This window comes from Fusarium redolens, assembly GCF_020744475.1.
Source record: "Fusarium redolens strain MPI-CAGE-AT-0023 chromosome Unknown BKA55scaffold_8, whole genome shotgun sequence".
NCBI classification, from domain to species: Eukaryota; Fungi; Ascomycota; class Sordariomycetes; order Hypocreales; family Nectriaceae; genus Fusarium; species Fusarium redolens.
The window spans coordinates 431,100-450,425 of record NW_025763671.1 but is presented as its reverse complement, the minus strand read 5'-3'; the positions used below and the strand labels follow the sequence as shown (position 1 = coordinate 450,425).

General features: G+C 49.1%; 5 protein-coding genes and 1 non-coding gene across 6 annotated transcripts; 1 reads left to right on the top strand and 5 right to left on the bottom strand.

The window, feature by feature from the left end:
- Positions 1-873: 873 nt before the first annotated feature.
- BKA55DRAFT_512174 (uncharacterized protein) lies at positions 874-2,265 on the top strand (the record flags this gene model as incomplete). Its single annotated transcript, XM_046187781.1, has 1 exon — positions 874-2,265. The coding sequence occupies one exon, from the start codon at positions 874-876 to the stop codon at positions 2,263-2,265; it is 1,392 nt and encodes a 463-aa protein (XP_046049100.1).
- Positions 2,266-2,903: 638 nt separating this feature from the next.
- Positions 2,904-4,097, bottom strand: BKA55DRAFT_567917 (uncharacterized protein). The gene is made up of 2 exons (XM_046192776.1): positions 3,665-4,097; positions 2,904-3,614 (listed from the first exon to the last, which is right to left on the bottom strand). The coding sequence occupies exons 1-2, from the start codon at positions 4,029-4,031 to the stop codon at positions 3,370-3,372; spliced, it is 612 nt and encodes a 203-aa protein (XP_046049099.1). The 5' UTR covers positions 4,032-4,097; the 3' UTR covers positions 2,904-3,369.
- Positions 4,098-4,181: 84 nt separating this feature from the next.
- On the bottom strand, positions 4,182-5,070 carry BKA55DRAFT_361954 (putative C6 transcription factor). The gene is made up of 2 exons (XM_046185857.1): positions 4,951-5,070; positions 4,182-4,835 (listed from the first exon to the last, which is right to left on the bottom strand). Exon 2 carries the CDS (start codon positions 4,791-4,793, stop codon positions 4,278-4,280), a length of 516 nt encoding a protein of 171 aa, XP_046049098.1. The 5' UTR covers positions 4,794-4,835; positions 4,951-5,070; the 3' UTR covers positions 4,182-4,277.
- A 320-nt stretch (positions 5,071-5,390) lies between these two features.
- BKA55DRAFT_690015 (ribosomal protein L3-domain-containing protein) lies at positions 5,391-6,825 on the bottom strand (the record flags this gene model as incomplete). Its single annotated transcript, XM_046199436.1, has 5 exons — positions 5,391-5,643; positions 5,695-6,368; positions 6,421-6,577; positions 6,671-6,756; positions 6,820-6,825. 5 exons carry the CDS (start codon positions 6,823-6,825, stop codon positions 5,391-5,393), a joined length of 1,176 nt encoding a protein of 391 aa, XP_046049097.1.
- Positions 6,826-7,417: 592 nt separating this feature from the next.
- On the bottom strand, positions 7,418-10,375 carry BKA55DRAFT_594031 (uncharacterized protein; the record flags this gene model as incomplete). Its single annotated transcript, XM_046195620.1, has 8 exons — positions 7,418-8,890; positions 8,946-9,190; positions 9,241-9,397; positions 9,450-9,542; positions 9,594-9,773; positions 9,839-9,900; positions 9,971-10,174; positions 10,234-10,375. The coding sequence occupies 8 exons, from the start codon at positions 10,373-10,375 to the stop codon at positions 7,418-7,420; spliced, it is 2,556 nt and encodes an 851-aa protein (XP_046049096.1).
- An 8,014-nt stretch (positions 10,376-18,389) lies between these two features.
- BKA55DRAFT_t174 lies at positions 18,390-18,499 on the bottom strand. The gene has a single exon. It is a non-coding gene; the product is annotated as a tRNA-Met (tRNA).
- Positions 18,500-19,326: the final 827 nt, after the last annotated feature.

Genomic DNA, 19,326 nt, shown 5'->3' with positions numbered 1-19,326 from the left:
ATCATGGCTTAGAACATGGCTGAGCATCACCTCGCCGCAGCTGGGTCTTTGTTCTCTTTGAAGGATTATACCGACTTTTCAAATTCGACACTTAGGAAGGATCGGCTTTAATCATACCTGAAGTTTTCAATATGACGATAACCCAAACGACCAGTCATCCTCTTCTCAACTCCTCCACGCCAAGGCGCCATGTCGTCTAAGGGGAGGGGACATTGGAAACCTCTTGCATAGACGCCAGCGCGAGTGAAAGAGCCGACCTATTAGCCGCGTGATTGGACATAGTTGAAGCTTACTAGGATCACACATTGAACTTGGGCGCTTGCGCCTCTAACGCTTCCCACCAAGTTGCTCTGGCGAACCAACCACAGCACCCGCCAATGACATCCTCGTCAACTTGCTACGCTTCTGGCAGGTCAGAGTCTCCCAGGGCTGAATCCTTCTCAACCCCTCGACATTTTCGCGTCTAGGCCATGAAGGGCTCATCACACTGCATGCATGCCTAGGGGCGCTTGTTTGGGTGTCAGGACTGGGTCAAAGAGCGGATGAGAGCCCTGATCATGTCTCCCCGCCCACCCAAGATCCAGTGAGATGCATGTCTCACTGTCTATCATCCTATATAGACGCAATGTCCTCGTTTCTCGCTGTTTGTTCGTGTTGTTTCTGCGTTTTTGACATTGTAACGTTTTTATATCCCTGTCGGTTCCGGTCTCTCGGTAACAGCGTCCTCGCCTAGGCCTGTTAGACGTTGGTTGCTTGTCTGTTGGTTGATAGACACAGTCACCTGCAACTCAACCAAGGCAATTTGGCAGCTCGTCTCTTGTGTGCTCCGGTATACCAGCCTTCTTGATCTATCTATCATCTACATCTAGCATCATGGCATCTTCTCAAGCTCCGCCCAAGAAGCCCCGGCTTTCGCTTCAGATCCAGACAGCATGTAGTCCGGCCACCAGGTCGTCAAGAAGTTATGCAGTGGACCCAAAGGATCCAACTGCCTTTAACACGTTGTCCAATGTCTATGTTACCACAATCGAAAGGGCAACCCCATCTCAGCATGAACCCATTACCGCCATCAATACTCTCCAGGCTTTCAGTTTGACAACCCCAGTGGAACGACAGGACCCGAAACACAGAGTTGTTACGCCTTATGTCGCTTCATACCCTGAGACTCCTTCGTCTGACACTGCTCCTTCACCACATCCAGGACTGGAGATCAACTACCCGAGCACAATGACGGCCACGCCTCCTCTGTCCGCTGGCCCAATAGATTCAAACACTACCAAAGCCTTTAGCTTTTCCCCTGCTGATATATCCGCGGCCCCGGCCAGGAATGATATCTTACAGCCCGAGAAGCGTACTCTGACTCGCCCACAAACTCTTGCTCAGCTCACCCTGCAGGCCCCTTACACACATCCTCGATCACTTCACAGTATCTTACGGAACTCACCTCTTCCTCCACCCACAGCTATTCCTCCTCCGTCTCCTCGACGACAATCACGGCGCCTGCAGGATAGGGCAAATCGAAGAGTGTGCTACAACAACCCCCTCACTCAGGAAATTGTGACAAATAAGTACACAAAATCTCACATTGACCTCCTCGTTGAGGAGGCTTCGCCGCACTCCCCTCCATGCGTGCCTCCTCAGCCTCAGAGTGCCATCGATCTAGCCTTGGCATTCACACCAAACGAGATCCAAGATGGAGGACAGACACCTGGACCTTTTGAGGATATGCGTCGCCGTATGACAGGACTGGCCGCATCGGGTACTCCCCTCTCCCCGTCAGGGCCAAAGGGTATCTCGAAGCGCAAGAAAAAGGAGAAGAAGCGTAGGTGGGTATGGACAATCGGCCAAGATGATGATGACGATGACGAGAACATTGGAGGATCCATCGCTGCTCTTAGAGCTGAGGCTGCTAAGGTCAAGGACGTTGAGGAGATCAAGACACCTGTGACGGCCATTAAGGCACCCCTCATCACCTTTCTCACGGCACCGACACTAAACACGGACAACTTTAAGAGCTTGAACAGCATCTTGAAAGAGAATAACGACGTCGAAATGTCTGACACGAGCAGCTGTCTTACAGTACCAGAAGAATCTCAGCATATGACTGGTGAGATGGACTTAGACATCAAGACTCCAATCGCGCGCCAAGATGAGGAGAGCCAAGACATACTCATGCTACCAGAAAATACACTCAGTAGACTTGGTTCCGGTCCTGGTCTAAAGAGGGATTCTCCGGTGCCGCCAGACATGCTATGTACAGATTGAACAGGTCCCTGGAAAGACACGGATGTTTCATTATTGGGTTTATTGCATTACCGGCGGTCTTGGAGCATTTTATTAACTGGAGTTCTGTCACTGTAATTCTAAGGAGGAGTTGGTAATATGGAAGATACCGAGCTCGACGTTGAGCATTTATGAGAAATGAATACACCAAATGAACGCAAAGCAAGTATGTGTCACTCTGTTGGAGTTCTGTATGCCTGGTATCAGTAGTGAAGTTTTCTTGTTGATGACCGTGGCTGCCATGATCTTATCTTTCAGCTCAATTCATACCTCGTGCATTACATTGCCATGTAGCCCTAATACACTACCCTATCGATTCGACTCATGCCACGAAATGTGTTGATGCTGCAGTGCAATTGACCCAGGGGCTTCGCTCTAGGGTGGCTCCCAATCGAGAAGCCGGTGGTTTCTATCACAACAAATACGATGGAGCATTTAATGCTTTGATGTTGATTAGAGTTATCTGAGGTGCTCCGGCTGGAAGTAACCTTAGCGATCAGGATTACTGAGACTTTATCCTGCCCAGAGACTACACTGTTGATACTTTTATGGATATTATGGGAATACTTAGATCCTATTTCTTGGTTGTTACTAGGTAAAAGCTATAGAATAATTGTACTTGCTGATGCTTGTCCACGATCAAAAACCAAAGCTAGGGGTGGGGCTTGTGTCAGGATATTCACACCCAGACGATTGTGCACCACGCAGGAGACCCTGGATATACATCATCATTGATCAGAAGTATACGCCAGTCAATGGATTTCCCCACAACTGAGCTCTGGTGGTGGTGATCATGGCAGTGATGTTGGCAGGTCGGGTTTGTCCTGTGTATTAACCTTGGGTATTGGAAATTGGTACTTATGTATCTCACCATGGATAATTTAGCCAACTAAGATGGCTAAAAGTCTTGAAAGCACCACTGGATCGAAATTTTGAGCTGGGGGCTATGCTTCATTCATGCCTTTTCACGCGATAAGTCAGACATGAGTCAACAAATACAGCAGATTCAAGCGTATTCATTACGCTAATTCATAAATTTCCCGCACCAAACGCTCAAAATATCATTACATGTCCACCCATGCGCGCTCAGCTCTCAACTGAGAGTGCCTTAGCACCAATCAGCTTACCATCAGCGTGCGAAACAACCCAATACTCGGTCCTTGTAGCATCTCTCGATACTTGGTATACACGAACATCGTTACCCTGTGAGGCTTCACGAACAGCCTCAATGACGTCGGTGTATTTGCCGTGAGAGTCCCAGTTGAGAGGATCAAGGATCTTGATGTCCGCCGAGTCGGGGGAGGAGTGGTTGATGAGCTTGGCGAATTCGGCTAAGAACATGTCAGTTTATCATCTTCATTGATAGGAGTGTATTTCTTACTCTCGCTGGGGAGACCATTCTTGCCCTCCCACTTGAGAGAAACCTCTTCGAAGGGCTCGTCTGCGTCGGATGTGTATACGGCGTTCTTGCATACGTCACTAATGGGTTTGGGGACCTGAGCGCCCTGGTCCTTTGACTTGAAGGTAGTCTTTCCTTGAGTCGCAGCACCTGCGCCGGTGTCTTGGTTGGCCTTGTTCAGGAAAGCCATGTAATCGTCGTCGTTTGACATTTTGAGGGATCTGGTGTTGCTAAGTAGTCTTGTGGTATGTCGAGAGATAGTTGTTCGCGGGAGAAAAGGTTGGTTTCGAGGACGAAGAGAGTCAAGATTCAGGTTGACAAGGCGTCTACAAGGAGTTCGAAGTGTCATTGGGAGAGATCTCAGCTCAGGCGTCAAGTCAAAAGCTGCAACGCAACATGCAGATGCAAGTTTAGGGAGTGGGGTGACGTCAGGGATGAGATTCACAGCAGGGAAGATCGGCCAATCACAAGCCATAGATCAACAACGTCACTTGCTTAGCACATGTCGAGACGTAAGATCCGATCCTAAAATAAGCTGTCAGTAGGTATTTAGGTCATCCTATTAAAGAGTTTAGAGTGTCTATACCGCTCTGATTCAGATGCCAGATCTCCTCAGACGACTCAAGAACTTATTCTCCTTGAGTTCTTCCAAATCAATACCAAAGAACTTGGCATACAAAGGTGCCAAGTGATGAGGTCCGCATGGTCGAGCATCACCACTGGCACGTCGTTTGTCGATGAAACTTTCCAAAAGTGCTCGAACTGCGGTTTCAAAACTCTTTCCTCGTTGTGAGCTCAAAGCCTGATCAAGATCTTCAGTATCGGCAGCTTCAGCATGCTTGACAAGGTCAACATCTATAATCGCAGCTTTGACCATCGCAGCTTGTCCCTCATCAAAATACGGAGCACTGATATAGTGTTCATCGATTGTGGAGTTGAGGCGTTTCTCTGAATGAGAATCTTTGGCGACGTTGAGGAAATCGTGGAGAAGAACTCGGATTCTGTAGCCAAGTATGGGGTCCGCTACGATAGTCGACGTCGTAGTGAGCACATTTGATGGTGCACTTGAGGCGGCATCAGTGCCATTGTTTTTGTTCTTCTTTTTGCCCATTTTGAGTATTATAGAGATACACGAAGAAAGAAGTATGCCCAACTATTATTCACTGTGTCAGGTCGAGCTCAAGTATAAGTGAATCATAGGTGGGAGCTTCACGATGGAACCATAAACTCTAGAAAGCACAAAGCAAAGCGTAAACCCAGAAACGTACATCTTAACATGAAATAGTATAGTCTGAAAAGACGAGTCTAAATGATGTATCTACAAAAGTCAATTGGCAGGTGAAGAATCCGTGCAGAGCCAAACGGATGATTGGGAGGAAGTGAATGCATGTAAAAATGCAATTCCAGTGGTACAACATACTTATCTATATATCTCTACACTAAGATTTCGTTTAGACAGCTACACAGGACGATACATACACACAAATCAAACACATATTCACCGGAGAACGAAGGTACAGTCATATTAACATTGGGAATCTCGTTAGAATTTTTTGAAAGCCATCCCTCTTCTGGCCGGACTTTTTTTACGTTCCACGCCAGTTGTAACCTAACCCAGCCCAAACGCAAGGCGTGCAGTAGTAACGAACCAACCCTCGACACCGGTGCAATGAATTGGTCAAGACAAGAAATAAAACAAGCAGCCGCTCTAAGCGGAGGCAAGATCCTTCTTGAGGGTACCCTGGTACTGCTTCTTCTCCGCAGGGGTCTGGAAAGCACCGTGTCCAAACTCGGACGAGGTGTCGATCCACTTGAGGCTGACCTTCTCGAGGGCTCTTCGGGAGGTCTGAGGGAACATGGTCTTTCGGAGAGTCATAACTCGCTTCTTGACACCAGGAATGGAACCCTTGAGCATGACGAAGTCGTTGTTGACCTCACCATAGCGGACGAAACCACCGAGACTATGAAATGTTAGCAATTGTCAGTCGATACCAAAATACTAAGCAACATACGGAGTGATGGTCTTCTTGGTGACATCGATCTCAGTGGCGGCGTTGTCGTCAGCATCGCCCTTACCAATGCGGTAGATCTTGTGGTTGACGGAGGTTCGGTGGTGGTAACCCATCTGACCAGCACGGGCAACAGTCCACTGGACGTGGGAAGGATGCCAAGCACCGATACAAGCAACCTTTCGGAGACCCTTGTGAGTCTTGCGAGGAAGCTTCTTGGTGCCCCAACGGGCGGTGACACCGTTGAATCCGTGACCCTTGGTGACGGCAACGACGTCAATCATCTCATCCTGCTCGAAGATGCTAGAGATGTCGACGGGCTTCTCGAAAAGCTCCTGGCCGAAAGAGACCTTGTCGGCGATGGAACCACCGTTGACCTGGATCTCCATAAGGTGGGCCTTCTTCTGCTTGAGAGGGGTCTTTCGGATCTGAGTGTGGGCGAGGACACGGACGACGGTGCAGTACTTCTTGATGCGCTCGAGCTCGCGGGTGATGGAGGCACCGTTGTTCTCGGAGTGCTTCTTGGCGTACTTGGTGAAAGCCTTCTTCTTGCTCTTGTACCAGTTCTTGTAGAATCGGCGCTTGACCTCGTCGCTCAGATGCTCGGCCCAAACGGTGGTGAGGGATCGCAGGCCTCGGGGAGTCTCGATGTATCCCACAAGACCAACAACGATCATCTAAAAGATGTTAGCCATAGGCACATAGCCAAGCGGGCTGCATTGTTCGTACAGGTGGGGTATCGACGATAGTAACCGCCTCAACAATCTCCTTCTTGTTGGCCTTGGCGCCAGGTCGGTCGAGGTCACGAACGATGGTGGTCATACCAGCCTTGTAACCCATAGCGGCTGTCAGGTGGACTGGCTTCTTGGGGTCATCCTTGGGGAAGCTGTTTGTCCCAATGCATTAGCCAATGTCTTCTTCTGCTAGGAGAGATCGCCAAAAGATTTTTCTTCTTGTTGGTGCAGCAGAAAATACTCACGACTTGACCTTTCCACGGTGACGAGCAGCGCGCTTCCTGGGCAGGTAAGCCAGGGAGCCGTGGCGGGGAGCCTCAAACTTTCGGTGCTGTTCATATTGTCAGTTTGCTCAAGCTGAAGCAATTGCTTTCGTCGTCGAGATCTAACTCACACTCATCTTGGGCGGGCTGTGTGGTTTGAGGGGGTTAGTATGAACCTGAGTTGTCAAAGCCTGAGAGAAAAGAGATAAAGAAATAAAATGTGGGCGAAATTTTAAGCGAACTGCTCGAAATTCGTGGGTGGCCCGTGCATCGTCAAACCCCCACCTTCCTTCTTCACCGAGCCACACCGAAAGAAGTGAGCATTTTTCGAGGGCTAAACTTCAACACACCGAGAAGAGCCCTGACAAGATACGAGCCCCCACGTGACCTTGATTCGTTCCGGGACCATAACTGAAAGCGGTCTAGCGTGTCTACATTGTGAAATGTCTGCAGCTGAACGTCACTGAATGAACACGATTTGTTTAGTAGATACAACTGAGTTTTATTGATCAGAGTAATGAAATTAATGTGCAAAATAATCTTGTTCGCCGGTGAAATCGTAGCCAAGAAGGACCATAACCCCCGGTTTTGAATTTCTGTCTTGAGCCTCCCCGTCCAAACAAAAGAAACCACGCCCCAGATAATAGTGGTATACAAAAAGGCATACTATTCGGCACAGATAAGAGATGTCTTCAACTCATAAATAACAAGCGGCTGCCAAATTATCATTCATTCAACTTTTGTGACGGTACCAGAAACTCCATTTACACCAGCATTCGCGGGAGTGGATGTCTTGACATCTCCAGCTGCCGAGCCGGGACCAGAGCCATTTGTAACAATAGTCACTTTCTTCTCGTCCTCCCCACTATCATCGTAGTCCTCATCAACGTCCATCTTTCTTGCTGCCCTTTCAGGCTCGGCAGGGGGCGCTGCGCGAGGAGGAGGCGGAGCATGCTCCAGACTTGGGGGACGATCTTCTTTGGGTGTAGCAGAAACTGGAGGCTTCTCATGAACAACGCCAGACATTGGAGTGGGAGGCTGCTGCATTGGTGGTAAGTGGCTTGGGGGGTGATGGGCTGCATCGGAGGGATGGTAGCTCTCAGTGGCATGGCGAGGGGCTGATTCGGGTCTGCGGGGTTCCTCGCGGCGTGGTTCATCAGGTCGTCGAGTATCCTCAGCTCGTCGAACTTCAGAAGAGTTACGACGGTAATTATCACGAGGAGGAGTAGACGGTCTTCGATGACGCATGTCATCGAGTCGAACTCGATTTTCCTCACTGGCTTGCTTCTTGGCAGCAGATTCCTCTTCCCACTCTCGCATGCGCTTAGGGCCGACTGAAGGTGGCCGGTCTTCCATTCTCTGCATTGCAGCCTCAGCCACTGCAGGTGGAGGTGGAGGTCCTGGCGGTCCAGATGGTCCTTGAGGTCCATTCTCAGCTCCCTGAGCAGCCATCTCGGGATGTTGAGGATACAGAGGAGGGGCCTGGTGCTGGGGGTATGCAGATTTTGGTGAAGGCATGCGGTTGTCGTGAACGGGGCGGCCATCAGGTCGAGGGCTGTTGGTAGGTCGGAAAGGAGCCATGCCGTTAGGACCGTTGGGGCCGTTAATGTTGCTGGGTGGGGGTGCTGATGCTGACGGTGTCGCTCCACCCCAATTAGGATTTGCGACTCGTCGCTCAGAAGCAGGGGCAGAAGGCTGAGATTGGGGAGGTGCGTGAGGCGGTTGAGAGTATTGGTGGCCGGGAGGAGGGGGTGTTTGACCACGGCGAGGGCCGCCTCGGTTGGGATCGTTATAGGGCTGGCGCAACTGCTCTTGCTGAGGGCTAGGTTGTCGCAGTGGTGGTGCAGGTCCTCCACGGAAAGGCTCGCCTCGGGCTTCATAGGGATTGGGGGGTTGTGGTGGAGGGTTTATGTTAGAGAGTCTGCCCGCCCAGTTCTCTCCTGGACCTTGAGGGGGTGGTGGAGGACCGGCAGCAGGCGGTTGTTGAGTTGATCCTCCCCATTGAGGTCCAACGGGGCCAGCCGCCTGGTAAGCTTGCGGGTGAACATCTGCAGGCTGAGGAGCAGGGGGAGGTCCTCCATTGGTACCGCCAGAGCGAAGGAGCTGAAGTCTCGCCTTGATATGGGGGTTGTTTGGATCAAGCTCAGCAGCACGCTGGTAAGCATCTAAGGCATCCGTGATTTGGTTGTTGCAGCTTTCGTACTAAGAACTGGTCAATACACAACCAAAGAGAAAAGGGTAGATCGATACAACATACCAAAGTTCCGAGATCATACCAAACTTCTGAAATATAAGGGTTTAGCCTGATAGCGCGAGAATAAGCGTCGAGTGCGTCTCTGTACTGGTTGATTTGATAGTAAAGCACACCGATGGAGCACCAGAAAGTTGGGTTCTTTCCATCTCTATAAACAGCTTGCTGGTAAGCCTCATAAGCCTTCGGGTACTTCTGCTGCGACATATAGCATCGGCCCAAGAGATACCAACTCTGGGCATCCTGATTATCTACTCGCATGTCAGTATAGGTATTAGATTGTTTCGTGTTCACAACGTACCTGCGCCGACTGACTTCTCCAAATATTGGATGGCTCGATCTTGGCTCTCATAAGTGTTGCTCTGCTGGTGATGGAGCCAACCAAGCTGCTGAAGAACCTTTGCATGATTGGGTGAATGGTCCAGGACACGCTGATAGGCGGCCTTAGCGCTATCAAACTGTATCAAATTAGACATGTCGCTATTTCTGTTGCTATGGCGAGACACTTACATCCTTCTGCTGTTCATGGACATGACCAATCTGGAACCAAATATCTTCCTGCGTCAAAGGGCCAGGAGGAGAATTGACAATGTATTTGAAACACTGCAAAGGTCAGCCACGCGCAACAAAAGTGGGCACAAGACCAGAACGTACCTCGAGACTCTGAACCCACTTGTTCTGTTGTTTGTATATTATACCGAGTCGGAAGTAGATCTCATTTGCTTTCTCGAAGTCAGGCTGTATATTCATAACTTGAGAAAATGCTTCTTCGGCGTAATCGTAGCTGCCATATCGATCGTATAGTATGCCAATACCATACCACAGCATAGGATCCTGCGGGGTCTTGTCAGCATATTGCGACCAATGCGCATATTCCACTTGTGTGCAATCATTCTCACTTTAGGGTCTCTCAAGTTAACTAATGCCTGTTGGTATGCGTCGTAGGCTTTCTGTAGATTTTCTGTCATTAAATAACAGTGCCCTGAGTAATTGGTCAGCGCTGTATTGTCGCGTCATGACAACAAACATACCCAAGTTTCCCCAAGCTTCACCGTTGTTGGGTTCAAGCTGAACGATGGCGCGGAAGAACTCAAGCGCCTTCTCGAAAGCTTCGCGGGTCTTGTAGAGGAGACCAATTGCGTTCATGGCCTGGGTTGAGTTGGGGTTGGCCTGAAGCGCGCGCTCGTAAGCGTGCATGGCTTCATCTGGATTGCGCAAAACCTCCGCATAGCTCCCTATACATACGTCAGCCTATGTCGTCTTGTCATGCGAACGCGACGCGACAACCACTAACCTATTTGCAACCAAACAGCCTCGTTCATGGCAGCGATCTGATGTGATGGCGCAAACTGAGGCGGCGGTGGAGGAGGTGGGGGCACCTGGCCTTGATGCTGTTGCATTTGCATCATGGTCGGCGATGCGTGATGGTTCGCCATTAGGTCGGCACTGGAACTGGTGATGGAGCTGCTATGGTACAGCAGGGGTCGGACAGGACAGCTGATGTGCGACAGACGCGAAGTCGAATTAATAGCACGAGGTTTAGGAAAGAAGAGAGTCGCGGTCGTGATTCAGAAACCTGTCGACACCCAGAGTTGCTCAAGGGTTCGTGATGGGTTGATGATAGCGGCCCCCTACCCGACGAGTACCAAGGGCGAAAGTAATTGAATAAAAATGACGACGCAGAGCTGCGGCTAAGGCTGAAGCGCTACGAAAACAACACGCAGGATAATCGAGGGTCAATGGCAGCCCAAACGGGTATAGAAGAGAGAGGGATGGTAGAAGAGATAAGATACAGGACAATCCAAGGCGCGACGGATGAGGCCTTTCGCGGGCATGGAATGCGTTGCAGAAGAAGAAAGTGAGGAGTACAGGATGGGGAGAAAGGACCTGAACAAACCCGTTCTCAAACTCACCTAACCCACGACCAGCGGGCAATTTAAGCGCACGGTGGCGTGGAGTGGGATGGGGCATATAAACCCACTCACACTACTGGACTCCATCCAACTCAACGCACGCGCTCTCGAGGCTCACTCACGGTTATGTTAGGTTAGGTTAGGTTAGCTCATAGCTTACAGTCCACACACCTCACACCTTTCAACTCACCTCAGTTTCCGATGCTGTACCCGGCAAATCACACCCTCCCTACAACGCCAACCGACTCTGGCTTAGTCTACATGGTTATGTAGCCTTCACTCTCTAGTCCCCTAGGTCCCTACGGCCTACTGCCCGGTGGCGGCGGTATACAGGCACGTACCACCTAAAGTAAGGTACGTACTTGACCTGATACCGGCCCTGCAACTGCAAATCTGCAAGCTGCACACTCAAAGGTAACCTAAAGCTAAGCATGAGATAAATATGGAGCACCGAGCAGGTCCCTGTCTTTCTATTCTGTGACCTACGGATCAGTGGCGTTTTGCGCAAGGGGATTACAGAGGCTCCGCTTCAAGCTTCAGTTGACACGATGCATCGCAAGAGCGAGGACTCGACAGCGGGAGTGATCAGCGCTATCATTTGGCTGCGAGGTTCTTGCTTGGCTCGAAGACATCCATGCTTAATTATTTGTTTCCTTCATTACATTACACTTGAGTTTTCATTCACCATACCATTTTCATCCCTATTCTTAATACAGGCATCAGCCATAAACATTGGCGTGCACATCCCGTGTATGTCCGCCTTCACTGACCTCGATATTCAGCCTCTGGCTTGTCTGGCGCCGGTTAACGCTGATTAAAGGGGGGGCGGGTGAATAAATGTCATGAAAGAATTCAGGCTGAAAATTTGACATCATGCCTATCAGAACCACGTTTCAGCGAGTCCACTTCAGGTGCCATGGCGACTCTCAGGGCTAGTGTTTACTCTGTCAGATGCAGCACCGTAGAAGGCTGTCTGTCAGTAAGCGAACAGCAAAGTCGCGCACGCACCGATACTGATATGGTGTTCATCTCGGGGGTGCTAGGGTGCCAAGCGAAACGATACCGATTTAAATCCAGCAACGCACGTCCCCCATCTTTCATTCTGTGTGGCGCATCTGAAATGCGTGCCAAGAGGTTCCAGCGGATACGTACCTCAAACAGATGGCCCTGAGGTGGTGCCCTGTCTTGTCTCTGCCAGGGTTAGGTATGACACTGAGGTTAGCACTTAGCAGATTAGGGATTGGGATGGAGGTGAGACAACGGCAGAGTGATGGGTTTACAACACAAACGAGCATGCCGATCCAGGTACGTCTTGATGGGGCAAACATAGCTGCACGAGTATCCTCTTCCAGCGGCCGTAAGAAGGGGTTTCGGGGTGTATATAATCCTCTGGCTCCAGCCTGGACAATAAGTAGTTTGTCGGGCCAAGGAGAGAGCCCCAAAGCACTCAATAGCCACAGCTGATGAGCGACGGGAAATAGATACATGATATCATTATGTATCAGACATAGATTGACGAGAAACAGTATCAGAAAATAACGGGGACGAACAAGCAACGAATCGTGCGACGACGACACAATCCTCATTCAGAGACGATGATGTAGCCGTGGTGGATGTTAGGGGAGGCTGGATAAGTATTGTGGCCCATCAGATCGAGGCGGTGGTGGCTTTGCGGAAGAAGCAGAACAGGAAATGGAATATCGCATGGAATGGGTGGAATGGCCAATCTTTTCACCGCTTGCCGGAGTCACCGCTAAACTGTTCCGGAAGTCTCCCACGTGTTTCGGGCCATCTTTCTCATAAGCAAGTTGTGCGCCGTTTCGGAACATGACATGCCCTCGGCTTGTTTTGGTTTGGGAAAGGGGGGGATAGGCCAGGGAAACAAACGAGCGAGCGGGAGGGAAAAGGGGTTTCCCGGGCCCAAACCAAAGGTACGTAGCGGCTTTGCCCTGTCACCCTGGCCGTGGAGGTTTGACAATAGCCACTGAAGTGCTGTATGCTCTTCCTAATGTTTGTTAACAACATATCTAATCATGGACATGAATCTTTAAATTCATACAAGGGTTTGGATCTTTTCCTCAATGCTATCCGTCGTTCGGATGGCACCGCTATGCATTCAGAGCCTCAAAAGAAAAAGGCCGCTGGTATAAAAATTTTATATACCATTGTACCCAGGCCCAAAGCAGCCGAGCTGTCACTATCTATGTCGGTATGAAGGCACATAAACCCTCCCAAGCCAATGCACGATGACGGCGAAAAAGAATGTGATTCGTGCTTCGGCCAGCGGAGCCTACGAGGCTCAAAGAAGTCTTCTTCATCATGGTATGTCCTTGGGCCAAAGAAGCAAGAAGAGATGGCTAATGCAGTTCATACATAACAATTCAGCCGCACACGCAGGGCAGACGTTGTTAAAAAAGGGAGCACCATGGTTTTGGCTTGGTGCTCTCTGCTTGGGCCAAGGTCCGTTGTCTGGCTAGCCCAAAAGCGAGAGACGGCAGGAGAGCTGGAAGCCAATCGGTAGAGTCATTCCTTCTCCGCTGCAAATGGATAATGGATCGATGCCGTTGGTTGGATTAGGTGAGGTGATGCCATCCATTGCTGGGGGGGGGGCGGCAACGCGCTTGTTGGCGGTCTGGGGATGCACCCAAGGAGAACTTATCAGGGCAAAAGTCACAGATAAAGTCAGATAAAGATGGGTGGCTGGTTGGGGTTCGGTCGAGAGGGGAAACGAACGTTTGTTCATAACAGCCTTCCGTTGAGAATTTTGGGTGTTTGTTATCTCGTATAGCCGTAGTTTTCAGGGAAAACAATAGCAACGAGGAACAAGGGGTGTCATACAGTATCGCGAGTCACATTTTGTGTGAACGGGTCGATGAATGCCACTGGCGGGTAACCGAGCAGACGAGAGACAAGATGTGAGGCTCGTTAATGAAAAAGGACGGGCCACGGGATGGGATGGCCATGGGTATCCACGGTAGCAATTGAGTGATGGGAGGACTCTCTTCCTTCGGAGCCAGCTCTAGGACGCCAGGGCTCGTTTAAGCTGGGGCTGTCTGGGCGTGACGATGCAGATGGGGACGGGAGATGACAAGAAAAGGTGGGACAAGGGGTGAAGGGCAGCTCCGGGGGAAGAGGAGGGGGCGTGTATCTTAGTCATGGGCGTGAAGCGTGGTCTGGGCGTTGACTCTGGGATCAACCGGCGCCGGGGGCTTAGGGAATGGAGACATGGAGCTGTGGAGTGGAGAAGATGGGACAGATGATGATAGTGGGCTTGCATTTTTTTTTTTCTCCCTGGTGGTACCTTATTAGATGAGGTGCCCGGTTTTAGGTAAGGAAATACGTACATTTTGACACAGATCAAAAGTGGAGGTGCTTACTGCAGGTTGAGAGCATGCTGGTGGGAGCCTACAAGAGCTTCAGTGGTCCATGGGTATAATTATAGGCATCTCGTACCATTTATAATAGAGACCATGTCAGGATATCGAAAGTGTTAATACTGGCGGGGCACATATCGTGTTAACCACAGGTCTTCAGAATACTTTAGAACTACCTTAGTATCGATACTACCAGGTAACCTAACCTAAAGCTTCAACGAAGCTTTGAGGGACATACACTCAATGGAGAAGCTTGGTTAAATCCCGATATCCCTTGGCAGATTCATGATATTCTCGGAATACCTATACAGCCCAGTTTAAAGTCTGGTGCTTTTTTGCTCCCTGAGTATTTCGGAACTTGTATTTGGCCTGGATGGCATCATTTTAAGCCATCAGTGTGAGCGCTGCTGAGCATTCTACATACTTAAATTCAGGCTTGGGAGATGACCCCTCACCACGTCCTGCACCACCCAAGCCTTAGAGGCATGTCAGTTTAAGTACCTATCCATGTGACCTATGTTCATCACAGGCAGCCCTTTGGTGCCATATGTGTCAATTGAACACAGAGTATATATGCAACCTAGAACACGCCAGTGTAGTGCGACCACAAGTCGATAACATCCACATAGGACCTACAGTACCAAACAAATCTACATCGCCTCGAGGAACGACTCACAGGAGATCCCACATTGCGCAAGGCACACACATATCGTGCTGGGAAGCTACGTTGTACAACACCACATGTGCCCTGGTCGCTTGAGCACGTCTCAACCACAAGATTTGACCTTGTTTGTTTCAAGAACAGGCCGTCTGAAATTTGAAGGCTAACCACTTGTCCTTGCATGAAAAGACATGAAAGCGAAGGAATGATATTACGCGGGTAGATAAGATACCATAGTCATATGGAGAGAATAGACCTCGACGAGAATGAGATCACACAACATTACAGCAATACTAGTCTCCAAACAAGGCTACATGCAGCCTCAATCACGCACCAGCCAGCTTCCGCTGCCGTTCTCCGAACGTTGCACAGTGACACATGTGGTGTACAGCAGAACAGTCAAGCGCTTTTCATCGCGATCTGATTCAGAGCATTGGCGTTGACAGTAGATGTGATCTGCAACGATTCGAGTCCGTTATCTGTGAACGGAGACAAGTCGCACCGGCCGGAGCCTCCGTAACAAGTGATCCGACAACCGGGAATAGGTACCTATTCACCAGGGGATAAAGCGTGCGGTTCGACAGCTTGCAAGATGAAAAGTATATTTTAAGACAGGCATGTATTTTCTCAGTAGCAATATTTGGTTTTATGTAATAATAGCTCGAAATTTGATATTGGTGACATATCTTGACATTCGATCTGGATGGCATTGTCTCGCCTACAAGGAACTATCCGATGGAGCGACGGAGATCTGTCAATCTGGTCACGACCCAACGTTTCCAGTTCCCTTGGATTGCAGAACCGGTACGTACTCTTACCTACGTAGGTGCTGGGACTGCCTGGGCCCAGGCCCTGCAGGACATGGATGGGCGTGTTTTGGGGGACAAGAGACCATTCATCATTTCACTGGATCTATCTAACATCCCTCCACCTACAGATCGCGCCAGCTTTTCTTAGACTGCAGCCTCTGTCTTCTACCCCTGGCTACATCCCCAGCCTCTTATTTTCCTCCATGTTGGGCTATGTTTCAGAGGAGCTCTACTCGCTAATTGCCGTCAAGATTAGTCGCGATGTGCATTACTACGGTTGCCTTGAAGAAATTTTGAAATCTCTACAGAGTACACAATCTTATTTCCGTCGTAATTTCAACTTACTTTTCAAGGAGGTTCACCAACGCACACTGGACAATTTCTCCCAACTACCGGTCCACTATGGAGTCCATCGGCAACGACAGCTCATGTCTATTAGCGAGAACGTCAGGGAGCACTTAATCTCTCATCAATCCCTGAGCGTAAGGGTCTGCATCTAGAGTCATGTGACTTAAGATATGATGAGCTTCGAATAGTTCATTTCAATAGTCCTTCTGGACGAATTTAAACACCGCCCCAGCTAAAATTGACGCACTTTGCATATCCGTTGCTCCAGCTAGTCGAATAATAATGAAATAAGAAACTGACATGACATTCAGCACAAGTGGAGGACAACACGTCCTTAGTCATACCAAGTCTAGTTCTTCTAGAATGATATTTGACAAGGTTTCACTCTTAGCGCATCTAAATCGCTGCTAAGACGGTTGAGTGTCCGCTTGAGACAGTCCCTGAAGCTCATAACCCTTATTCATATCCTCGGCCTATCCAAGACTAGCAGGGTCTCATTTCTCAACTGCTGTGATATCAAATGTCAGTCACATTCCGACAATGAATACCAAGTGCAACCCAGAATCACGCGCCACAATGAATTGTTACCTGTCCCTCGAGTCAATAATGGCTGGTGTAGCTCCAGCAGCCACACACAGAAGCAAAACTCCCTTGCCTCGCTCCGTAGCGCATACACCAACACCTGCTAAGGAGCACATACCGTCTGCTTGTCTCACCTGCAAACTAAAGTCGCCTAGTCACAGTGATGCGATGTTGACTTGGTGTAATGGTCCACAGTTGTGGAACAAACAGTTACGATTATTCTGAGACTGGAGGGAGGAACAGACGCGGTGAAACATGGCCATCAACCCGTCTATGGGCTGAGACTGGTGTTTGGTCTGATTGTGAGTTTCCCCTCATGGTATACGGTAAAGTCAAGTTCTTCTCAAGTCTGGCATTCCTTCGGGATTGATATTTGTTCTTTAAATGTCGAATCCACCTTTGTCAACACATGGCATTCGCATAATCGAGTTACTTGTTCTATGTTGGATTTCATGACCGGTCTCTCAGAAGTTCCAGAAGCAATATTAAGCAAGGAGCATCATGGTATTGTCACAGAGTATTGAAGAGCCGGAAGTTCTGAACCTCCCGCGGCTGCTCTGATGTCTCTCAGAGTTACCCATTGTACCTGCACCGCAAGTCAGAGCTTTTCATGGAACTCACATCTAAGGTCTTTATAGGGTCAAGAAGTTTGCTAGCAAGGATATGCTCGGGAGAGCCATCAGCAAGCAGGTGATGCTTTGCCCTTCGCGATCAGTCCCCAAATGTTCTACAACCGATGAAATCCCGAACTAGACAACAGGGGCAGCGTGAAGAGTTGTTTTGAGTTCAATCGTCCCCAATTGCCTTTTCTGAACGCAGTACTTCATCTCGCCCGGCAATGGGATCTTTGATCTAGATTCTCGGGCCCGAGAAGAGTCCGGGAGAGATACAAGCCTCTCTTTGCAATACCTAGTGACTTGGCTCTTCCGAGGAACAATTTGTCTTGTACTGTTCGCAGTTCCAGCCAACGTTTCTGCATATCTCTCACCTATTGTCATGTGTCGTAATCCGAAGTTCGCATCGTCGTCTGTATTTTTCTGAATATCAGCCCAAGAGTCACTGAAAGTCGTGGTGATTAACCTTGACTGTTAACAGAAGCTAAACGAATTGTGCGGGTAAGTCGGTGAAGTACCTTAGATACACGCATTTGTTCTTGAATAAGCGTTTGTTTCCATATATCCAAGATATAAGTGAGTAGGAGGGAAATGTGTATGTTCTTCTTTACGTGGTCATACTTACGGCAACAAAATATATACTTCTTTGAACAGCTTATTTGACTGTTCGAGACCTCGGCACCCTTTAGCTTGCCTAGTAATGATTCGTAACCATGCCATGCAAGACCACCCACAACTCTTATAAGCTTCCAAGACAATTGCAAAAAGTGAGCTTGTGAAGTAGACAAGCTCATGTCGGCGGAGAGGCTCCAACTCTCAACCGTTGGATTACTCTGACCTAGGGCCAAATCACAGCATTTGCAATGAGACCAACGCTCTAAGCTACACCAACTTTGGTCAATACATCATCCTTGTGCTATGTGGGACAGCACCTTCGCCCAGCCATTTAAGCAGACCAACAGTTACTAAAGTCCGGTAAGCCAAATTACCGTTAAGATATACTACTAGCTATGGAATAATTATAAAATTCTTCTGCCTTACCTGTCTTTTATAAATTATAATATCAAAATTAACAAGTTAATATTTAATTTTTATTTTTAAGACAAGGGGTTGTACAAAAAGGTGAGTAGTTAAAATAGTAAAAGATTTTGTCGGTGGAGAGGCTCGAACTCTCGACCTTTGGATGACCCTGACTTCTCGTCAGATCAATCTGATTTCAGATATGAGACCAACGCTCTAACCAACTGAGCCACACCGACCGTTTTCGATGCTGCAGGTGAGCGAAAATGAGGTAGAACACCCTCACGGGACGGAGAGAACGGCCAACAACCTTCAATAACGGACAAGTGCCCATTTCGAGGCCGGTAGATCTCAGAACTCTGTTGTCATTGACTCTTCAAGGTGCCTCTAAACGCGGGGTGTTCGCGCTGTGTTGACTCGGAGAAACGTGATCGGATTCTACGGGAGGTCACGCCGTGATAACCATCACAATATCGGGAGAATTCGTGAAGCCAAATACGGAGTTTTGTCGTATTTCGGTGTTTAACATGGTCTCGGTGTTGGAAGGGAAGATACCTGGATATTTGATTGACTGATGCTGGAGGTGATTCGGGTTGTACCAAGAACGATAATGCATGGGTGAGTGTTGAGTCAATGAGCCGCCGACCTACATGCACTTGATGCAGTCATTCAATGTGCCACGACAGCTGACTACTTTAATTCCACATTATACACTTGCCACCGGGTCAAGGAGGAACTTGCAAGACTAGCATAATACTTCCAAGATCTAAGACATACTGCTTAAAGATAAAAGAGTCATGAGTAGAGAAAAAAAGAGGCAAAAAAGGAACAGATTATCTTCCATGAGTCGATCTTCAGGGTAACCAGCCCAGCAAGGCCAATGGCATTGGATGACATGGGCTAATGGGATTAACTTTGAGCTGGACCCCAGCAACCAGTGGCTAATGACCCCGCACCTCCAAAAACCACACCTAATTGACCCCGCCAACTCAGTGCTCATCCTCCTGTATCGCTTCTGAGGCTCACGCTCGGCACAGTTGAGCTTTTTTTTTTTTTGCCGCATGCG

Coding starts and splice junctions, on each gene's coding strand:
- BKA55DRAFT_567917 (XM_046192776.1), bottom strand. CDS start 4,031: ATGACACTTCGAACTCCTTGTAGACGCCTTGTCAACCTGAATCTTGAC. Junction 3,615..3,664: donor GAATGGTCTCCCCAGCGAGA/GTAAGAAATACA, acceptor ACATGTTCTTAG/CCGAATTCGCCAAGCTCATC.
- BKA55DRAFT_361954 (XM_046185857.1), bottom strand. CDS start 4,793: ATGGGCAAAAAGAAGAACAAAAACAATGGCACTGATGCCGCCTCAAGT.